Consider the following 10,052-nt stretch of genomic DNA (forward strand, 5'->3'; position numbering starts at 1 on the left):
TCAACCATTACCCTTCCTCTTGAAAAAATATAAAAAAACTCTTTTTTCCCCTTTTTTAAAACCTAATTAAAATTATCCCAAAATTTTCAATTATGAATTCCCGGGGACTCATATGGCCTTCTTCCCCGGCTTTCGGGTATACCTCAGCCTAAAAATTTATTTGGTGGTCAGACAAAAGGTACCTGTTGCTTTTACAGAACTTCCTTCTTGTATCGCTTAAGCTTGGTTTATTTTGTCAGAAAAGAAAAAGCGTAATCGTACATAAAGTGCCAGTCAGGTTAGCAGAAGCCCACCCTAAAAAGACTTTGACTTACTAGTAGCTTATTAAACAGATAATCACTTCATTTTGTTAATTAAATTACATAATATTGATTGAATGTTTGTAAATTGGATTTATTAAACTTTGTGGGTCAAATATAATTGATGAATTGCTTCCCCGATTGAATTATCAACTTTGTATCTGAATCTAGATTTATTCATGGGTGGAAGCTAGGGTGGTGCGCCAGCGGGACGGAGACGTCGACGTCAAGTTAGAGTTGGGCGCCGGCATGGGGATGGGGGGGGGGGGGGGGAACTGCATTGTAGCGCGGTAGGTGAAGGGTTGTTGCCTTGTTGGTAGGCAGCGACATGTGGTGAAGGTCGATAGGCAAGGGAGGTGATGTGGGAGCGGTGGTCCGGTAGGGGGAGGGAAGGTGCAGGCGGACTGGTGGTGAGTGTAGGGTGGCTGGTGGGGTTGGCGGTTGGCATGGAGGTTTATTTTTTTTTATTTTTTCTGCTGTTGGGTTACTGCGTATGAAAGAGTAGAGAGAGGGAAAGAGGTGTGAGAACTGACTACTGAGAAGGGTATAATTTTAACCGGTTCGGTTCTAACCGGTTTTCGAATCCGGTTTGGAAAATGCAAAAAAAAAAAAAAAAAAAAAAAAAAAAAGGTGAACAGAATTAAAACGGGTCGGTTCCGGTATCGAAAAATCACGGTTTAAAACTGGGTAACCGACCCGGTTTGCAAAACAGCCAAAAGAGAAAGTTGTCCTCCCGAAATAATGGGAGAGGCATTCTCCTTATTGACATCGCCGCTAGGATAACCTCAACCAAAAAAGTATACAAAAAACCTTTAATCTATAAGAAATTTGTTAAAAGTATTCATCTGCTGGTGGAACTCAACTCTTCCTCGGTTAGAACTCCAGGCGTCAGCTCAGCATCCTGCAAAACCCGGCCATTTCATCAGTTTTTTTTCTGTTCTACTTGTCGATCAACAATAATTGACTGTAAGCATTAACTAATCTCGTCATTGGACTATGTTTTCCACCTAATGATTATGAGTTTTTTCCTAGAAGTATATTTACTGTTTTAATGACAAAAATCTATTACTTTGGTTTCATGTTATGTTATGTTGTGATGGAATAAAGCAAAATGACTTCTAAAACTTGCACTTCTACCCATTGTCATTTGATACAATCATACAATCCATCCTCAAATCATAGGGGTAAGGCTGTGCATAACCGGTTTCCCTTGGCGCCTACCATTTGCAAGAGCCTCAGAAGGCACCCTTGGTAATGTTGCTGTATTGTTATCACAAAGACACACCACTTCGCGGTGCCCTAGGGCCTAGAGTCTAGACAAATACCCCCCTTGTACAGATAGCAAAACGTTCTACTAGTGTCATACTGTCATGTAAAATAAATTCACAAATGGACAACAGCCAAACAATCATAGACAAAAAAAAAAAAAAAAAAAAAAAAAAAAAAAAAAAAAAGTAGGAAGTTTGGGTAGATAATTTATAAGGAATCGCACCTTCAGCGTCGTTCCTTCTTTGTGTGAGGCCGCAGCATTGTCATAACCGATTTTCTGGCAAATAAAAGAGAACCAAGTCAGTATAGAAGTAGGATAGAATAACAAATCAAAATTTTGTCAGCAGTAGCTTACAGGGTTCAATGCTGTTACGAGCATAAGTGACTGCAAGTACCATAAAAAGCAAAACAAGTTACGCTTATTGTCGTCTATTGCAAATTATCTCTATTCCAACATTATTGTTTACAGCAGCTTCCTCATTTAAACTCAAATCCGTGTCTTAAGCAAGAGGTTAGTTCCATCATCATTGATCTCACAATCAAACATAAAGTACAAGGGTGGTTTGGCAACTCTTCTTATATGGTTATGATATGTACTAACATTAGTTACAGAAATATACAGCACATATTTCAAACATTGCAAAAACTCAGTCAAAAATCAAGTTAAATAGAAACATAGAAAGGAAGGCTCCAGAGAAAAAGTCCTTTTCCCCCTTTTACGCCTTTCGTTTCTTCGAAAGAAAGAAACAGTCTAACATCAAGAAATCCCCAAAGCTCAACCAAATCTAAAACAGTAAGCAAACCGAGGTCAAGAATGAACAGCAATATCTGGCTGGGTTGGTCTGATCAGTCATCTTAGGTGGAGTTTGTTTCCTTGTCACCTTAACCGGCTTCAACCGGTCCTTGGGTTTGGAGGCACTCCCGACTAGGCCTAGCGAGTCTTTCCTCTTAGGTGTGCTAGTCGGTGTCGAGCGTACCCTTTGACTTTGACTGCCTAGGCTGTGTCGGACAAATACCTTTTGGAAGCTAGGGTAGCATTCAATATGAAAGACGGTTATTTATACCCAAGAAATGAAAGCCAATGTTATCGACTTGCACTATGGTATTTTGGACTTTTTTCTTTTGGTATCAAGACACGCCACAAACATACCGCACCGTAGTTCCCAACAGACAACACGCAAATCTCAGTCTAATATCTAATTTTGATTTTACAACCAAAAAAAGAAAAAAAGCATAACGTGACAACGTTGAAAAAGGAACGGTTTTTTGCGCATAAACAATCAGTCACAGGGACAATTTTGTGCTCATAGGTTTCAATCTCAGGTCAGGAATATCACATCTCAAGGACTTTACCAACTATATTAGCTGATCCTTGAAGCTTTAGTCTAGTACAGGAACAAAGTTTCCCAAGAGTATGGCAAATTGGCAATAGCATGAGTAGGAATCGTAAATGGCATATGAAAAGAAGAGTAGTGCATCGTAAGAACTAAGAAGATACCATCATGAGAAGAGTAGTATAACGTACTGTTTTGAAAAGCAAAGAATAAAATGATCATACTAGGCAAGTCGTAGGTTTATACCCTCGGGAAACTTTAGAAAGGGCAGGATTGCATGAATGGGTTGGTTTACGGTGCTACCAAACCAAACGTAAGTGGCGGAAGGAAAATGGAATTTACTTAAGAGGCTAAGCAGAAGAGGAAACAGAAAAGACTGCTAAACAACAAACGAAATTGAAAGAATTTTATGAAACCTGTCTTCTGATGGTGTTTAGAACAATTAAAAAAAAAAAAAAAAAAAAAAGGCAGCTGACACTGACACATGTTGAGACGGGAACTTCCGATAACACAACTAAGAGACTTTTGATCTGTAGTTTCTCTGACCAAATTGCTAACTGAGGGTAACAAACAACAAAAAAGGTGTTACATGACATTATTATTACCATCGGAAACAACATCAAGCTGATTGAGGACCAGTCTTCAACTCCTCAGTAGTTTCATTAACGTCTTTCAGCGTTGCTTGCTCGCTGCAGGATACAGGTAATTCAATAAGAACGGTATACCAAACGAGACAAGGTAGGGTAAGCAAACAATTCAAGAATCGAGTATAAAAAGGCAACATAAACAGAACCCAAATGGCGAGCATACAGAAAAAAACAATGGCAGATTCACCTTGGAGGACCTGATTGAGGAACAGTCTTCAACTCCTCAGTAGTTTCATTAGCGTCTTTCAGCGTTGCTTGCTCACTGCAGGATACAGGTAATTCAATAAGAATGGTATACCAAAGTAACCAAACGAGACAATGTAGTGTAAGCAAACAATTCAAGAATCAAGTATAAAAAGGCAACATAAACAGAACCCAAATAGTGAGCATACAGAAACAATGGCAGATTCACCTTGGAGAACCTGATTGAGGAACAGTTTTCAACTCCTCGGTAGTTTCATTAGTGTCTGACAGCGTTGCTTGCTCGCTGCAGGATACAGGGAATTCAATAAGAACGGTATACCAAACGAGACAAGGTAGGGTAAGCAAACAATTCAAGAATCGAGTATAAAAAGGCAACACAAATCGAAACAGAACCCAAATTGTGAGCATACAGAAACAATGGTGGCAGATTCATCTTGGAGGACCTTAGGTCCTCAAAACACCAAAAAGTCAGTTTTTATCACTGCATTTGAAATATCAAACTTGAATTTTTTTAATACTCTTTAAAATATACGGTGGGGTCCAGAAACAAATTTTACAATCCCACCACGATTTCCCGACAAGTAGTAAAAAAAGACTTACACAGCGGGAGTTCGAGCTTAATACCATAACTATCTTTCACCAAGGCGGGCTAGATACTCAATCTGCCACATATTCCCTTCTTACACGAGATTTCCCAAGAGTTCAGCTTAAGACACTCACATGGCCTTTTTGGTGTAAATAGTGGGGGAAATTTAGCTATGAAATTGAAGGTTCATGAAGTTTGTGAAAAATTATTTTTTTTATTGCCTCCATGAAATGCTAAAGATACTATGTTTCTGCCTGACTTGATTATAACCAAACTATGCCACCGAATACTTCTGACTTTGACTTGATGCAACCAATAACATAACTCCGACTACCCTCCAACAGCAGAGTGACATTGAGAAATGAGGCGGAACTGCAATATTAAGGGGCCTCTTGGAGTTTAATCGAAGGAAATAGAGTCATGGACCACTATGGGCAATATGAGTTTCTAGTTGGGCAAATTTTTTCTTTAGCGCATTGCCTCCCCCCAACCCCCAAACATAAGTTTTAATACAACTAGCCATCAACTTTATACCCTGATAAGCCGCATGACTGCCCGACCCCTAAATTTGTCATTCCCCAATCAACAGCTTGGCTACTCACTCAACCACACCTTAGTAACAGAACCCTGCACCCTGAACCAGATAGAAACGATGCTCCGTAATACCATAGAAACGAGAAGCAGCGCGGTGAGGTGATATTTAATTCAATGAGGAAATAATTAGGCGCCTACAACAGTAAACTAATCATTTCTAAGGTTATGTGTTATGATCGAATAAAATAAAATGGTTCCACTGTCATCTAACAAAGGACATCTCCACGCAATTTTCATTTTTGGTCACTTGAAAACGCTACAACATAAATAGATACTGAAAAACAATACCAGAATTCGAACACCCTAACAGTTTAGAGAACAGCAACAGCTGTATAAACTCTCCGGTCATAGGCGGCAAATCGGCAATCTCTCACCTTAACACGGATTCCAAGTCTCACCTTTCATTGGTTGCAATAAACTCTATAGTTGCAATGAGATACTAATTTTATTCTTAAATGGTTAGCTGTCAACTTCTACAATCCCAATGATGATTAATTCCCTTGCATCCAAATTCATCTTTTAATTCGATCAATCGTGTTTAAAGCCTTCACTTCATTCCCACCCAATAAACACATCTAAGCATCAAATGACTGAATTACGCCCATTTATTTTCTATAAATTGTAACTCATCCATCTCCACTAAATTTATACTCCGTACTTGTAATCATGAAAATGACTGAACCCCCCAGCCAATTTCATTTCTGAAGCTCCCATATCATTGCACTAAACTATACACTTTCTACTACTACTCCCTCCTAGTTGCTCATTTCTTCCCCTTTCATTTAGCACAAGAAATAAAAAAATGATTATAGACCACTCAAAACACTCTACCCCATATGCAAATGAATTTGGACCACACAAACCTTTCCAAAAAAGAAAGAGAGAAGAAAATCCGACTACCATGAAAAAAGGAAAGAGGGAAGAAATGAGCGACTAGGAGGGAGTACTTCTGAAAAATGATTGTTTTGGCGCTAATTTCAGTTCTAAAGCTTCACAATCATCCAATCCAATAAAACACACACAGAGACATGGACATACAACAAGCACAACAATTACTGTAAGTGAACAATCGTGATAAAAAGAAGAGCAAACAATTTACTAAGGCAATACACACACATACATACTCCCTCCTATTCAGAATAACTGTCCCATTTGCCATATTTGGACATGTTTTTTGACTTTCCTACCCTTGACTCTTTTCTTTATTTACCACCCAACCACCCCTAAACCATCATATTCAATACTTCTCATTATTTAACTCCTATATTATTACCCTAATACAACACTTTTCATTATTTTAACTCCATTCCTTAATTTTCGTGCCATTGTCCAAATGAGACAGTTATTCCGAACAGGAGGGAGTACATAGAAAGCAGAAACACACATTATTATTCTAAAATGTTACTAAAGAAATGAAAATCCTGACCTAGAAGCATCGACAGCAACAAGTGTCTCATTTGCCATTTCCGTCTATTCACATAACTGTCCCATTTGCCATATTTGGACATGTTTTTTGACTTTCCTACCCTTGGCTCTTTTCTTTATTTACCACCCCTAAAACATCATATTCAATACTTTTCATTATTTAACTCCTATATTCTTACCCCTATACAATACTTTTCACTCCTTAATTTTCGTGCCATTGTCCTGGGACAGTTATTCCGAACAGGAGGGAGTACATAGAAAGCAGAAACACACATTATTATTCTAAAATGTTACTAAAAAAATGAAAATCCTGACCTAGAAGCATCTTCATCCACAAGATCGAGAGCAGTGGTGTGTTGAGTGCGAGTGATACCCTTCTCAAGCATGAAAGTCTTAGTAATCAAATTACACATCAAATAAACAAACTGAACACTATCCCTTCCAACAACAATAGGATAAGCAATCTTCTTATAATGATCCACAGAAGTAGTGGAATCGACAAGCGCAACAACAGGAACCCCAACCCGATAAGCCTCATCAACAACAGAAGACTCTTTATCCAAATCAACAACAACAACACAATCAGGCAAATTAATAGGAGGAAAACAAAGCTTCCTAGCTCTCCTAAACAACCTAGGACTATACGGATTAGTAAGAAACCCGGTGTGACGCCATGACTGAGCTTGGGGACTAAAGAAAGATCCGAACCCGGTTAAACGGGTCATATGGTCGAAGATGTGGTCGTACAGAGGGTTGGTGTTGACGAAAAGGAAACGGGCGGGTTTGGTTGAGTGAACACGGGTACGGATAAGGTTACCGATGAAATTAAGGGCGGAACGGAGGGAAATTAGGGTTTTTTCGGAATCGATAATGGGAAGAGAGTTGCGAGTGCCATGGACGTAGGGTTTTAGGTGGTGGGAGATTATGCGGCGGCCGACATGGCTGTTTGTTGTTAGAAGCTTCTGGATTACTGCTGAGTGAATCCCCATTTTCGTCCTGAGATCCGATAATCAGCCGCACAACTCCTCTCTTCCTCTTGTTCTTCCCCTTTTTGTTGATGGTGGTGGTGATTGTGATGCTAAGGGTTTGGGTTTTCTTTTGAGGGTAAAAGGAAGTGAAAGAATATCGAGTAACAGGGTAAGGTGTATTTTACACGAGAGTAATTGTTCACCTTTTAATTATTTCAATAATATTTGGTATTGGGTGTGTAATTTGAAGATTGGTGAAGATTAAGACTCATCTTCCATTTTATTAAGGGTAAGGTGTATTTTACGATATGAGAGTAATTGTTAAAAGGATTAATTAAATTTTACAGCGTATAAATATTAATTTTTAAAAATTACTACCTTATAAAAAAAACTTTTAAAATTAGTATTTCCTCCGTTCCATTGAATTGTTTACGTTTGCTTTTTGGGCACTATTCATAAGTGAGAAGAATCTTCAATACAACTTTTAATGTATAACATAAAAGATAGTCATGTGAGATCTTTATTAAATCGTCTTACAGAGTGCATTATGAATATCAAATTTTTATAATTTTTAATGATATGTAACTAAAGATATGAACAAAATAAAACAAGCGATTTGGCATACGCAAGATAAAGAAACGTAGAAACTATCATATTAAGCGGAGGAAGATCTTACTAAGCATTAGTACATATAAATTGCTACCAATTTCTTTTTTCAATGTGTTTTTATTCTAGCTGACGAATACCCCTTCAATTAAGTAGATTGTTCCCTTCTCATACTCACTAAACACACTCCTCTTCATTTAAACCTTATCTTTCCTCTTTTAACCAGCGCATTCCTCTTTTTAATTTCTCCATCTCCACCAAATAACCAAATCAAGGGCTGGATTTCTTTTATAATTTGCCGACAAAGTATGTATCCCTAATTTCTTGCTATTTAATCCTCTTTTTTGTGCAATTAAAAATTTAGGGTGTGTTTGGATTGAAGGAATTGGAGGGAAAAGAAAGGGAGGGAGAGTAGGGGATTGCAAATTCCTTGTTTGGATAGCAAATGAGGGTGGAAGGAAATGGAGGGAGAGAGATTTGGAGGAATTCATTTTCCCTCCTCCAGGGCAAATCAAAATCTCTCCACAATAGGCAAGATTTGGAAGAAAATGGTATCCAAACACCCACATCCCATGTGCCCGCCCCTTCCCTTTCTCTTCCCTCTTTTCCTCTCCCCGCCCTTTCCCTCCACTCAGGGCCGGCCCTAAGGCCTGTTTGGTGGGTTTTTTGACAAGGGCCCAAACATAAAAGGGGCCCAATACAAAAAAAAAAAAGTGAGATTATCTTTATTGGAAATGTGTGAGAAAGCCCATGAATAAGTCTTGGTTATACAGTAATACTTCGTAATAATCAGCATAAAAAGCGGAATTTCAGAAAGTGCAAAAGGGAAGCAAAAGATGAGACGTGTCAGACTGTCAAAGGACCTCCTCAACTGCCAACCTTCTTCACTTTTGCCACATGGAGCACAATGATTGGGGGAGGGTTTCATTTTCTAAGATAACAAAATAAAAGAATGAATAGAATATATAAATGATCATAACTAAAAAATTGTCAATAAAAATATTATAAAAATTATACCAATCTTCATCATTTTTTATGTTCTATAAAATGATATCAAATACTCCCTCTTATTCCGAATAACTGTCACATTTGGACAATGGCACGAAAATTAAGGAATGAAGTTAAAATAATGAAATGTATTGTATATGGGTAAAAATATAGGAGTTAAAATAATGAAAAATATTGAATATGATGGTTTAGGGGTGATTTGGGTGGTAAATAAAGAAAATAGTTAAGGGTAGAAAAGTAAAAAAAACATGTCCAAATATGGCACATGGCACCATTATGTGAAAAGACGCAAATGGCAAATGAGACAGTTATTCGGAATAGGAGGGATTACGATATATTTTAATCTTCTTTTTATTTTAATTAAAAATTATATTTATGGATAATCTTTTTTTAAAAAAAAAATTCATTCTCATTTTAATAAAGGGCCCCGATTTATTATTTTGCCCAGGGCCTCGAAATGCTTAGGACCGGCCCTGCCTCCACTTTTACTATCCAAACACACCCTTAGGGTATAGTGGAAGAAAGTAAACAAGCAATGAAGAAGATGGGTAAAGTAAGAATAAAGAAATGAGAGAGAGATGTGTAAAAGAAATAGAAATAAGTAGAGGGGTAATTTGGTCTGAATTTTTAAGTTTTGGAGGGAATTTTCAAATATTGGCGGAATATTCTATTTTAAGTGACCGGAATAAGGAATTGATAGCAATTTATATGCACTAATGCTTAATAAAGTAGTAATTTTAGGTGTTTTTTTATAAGATAGTAATTTTTGAAATCTGGTACTTATAAGACTGTAAAAATTAATTGACCCTTTTATTAATCCAAGATTGTAACTTTGTCTTCAGTTCATAAACTATACATCTGATGTAGTATTTCTTATTATTTATTTTCTGAATTTTATTTTAAAGTTTTTGAATTCTACTTCTACTTTAGTATAAAGTTTTTGAACACATTTACTAAAATATTACACCAAAAAAATGTAATATTGCTCAAAAACTATATTTATAAATAGTAATATGCTCAGGAAAAATGTGTATATGCTCAAAAACTACAAGGTATGAGGTATTTACCTCAAATGCGTAGTCATTTTTCTCTTATTCACCTCCTAATTATCT

At 37.2% G+C, this 10,052-nt stretch overlaps 1 protein-coding gene across 5 annotated transcripts; it reads right to left on the reverse strand.

Moving 5' to 3' along the window:
- Positions 1 to 941: 941 nt before the first annotated feature.
- On the reverse strand, positions 942 to 7,548 carry LOC141619829 (small ribosomal subunit protein uS2m-like). Of its 5 annotated transcripts, XR_012531817.1 has the most exons (7): positions 6,674 to 7,538; positions 3,962 to 4,036; positions 3,737 to 3,811; positions 3,508 to 3,591; positions 1,924 to 1,953; positions 1,792 to 1,845; positions 942 to 1,200 (listed from the first exon to the last, which is right to left on the reverse strand). XR_012531817.1 is itself a non-coding variant. In XM_074436852.1 (5 exons), the coding sequence occupies exons 1-4, from the start codon at positions 7,345 to 7,347 to the stop codon at positions 3,522 to 3,524; spliced, it is 894 nt and encodes a 297-aa protein (XP_074292953.1). In that variant the 5' UTR covers positions 7,348 to 7,538; the 3' UTR covers positions 942 to 1,200; positions 3,508 to 3,521. The 5 variants fall into 5 exon arrangements, 2 of the variants coding, with proteins under 2 accessions (XP_074292953.1, XP_074292954.1); XR_012531818.1 differs by lacking the exon at positions 1,924 to 1,953 and having other exon boundaries at positions 6,674 to 7,541; XR_012531819.1 differs by lacking the exons at positions 1,924 to 1,953; positions 3,962 to 4,036 and having other exon boundaries at positions 6,674 to 7,543.
- Between the last annotated feature and the right edge of the window lie 2,504 nt (positions 7,549 to 10,052).

This window comes from Silene latifolia, chromosome X (genome assembly GCF_048544455.1).
Source record: "Silene latifolia isolate original U9 population chromosome X, ASM4854445v1, whole genome shotgun sequence".
Lineage (NCBI taxonomy): Eukaryota > Viridiplantae > Streptophyta > Magnoliopsida > Caryophyllales > Caryophyllaceae > Silene > Silene latifolia.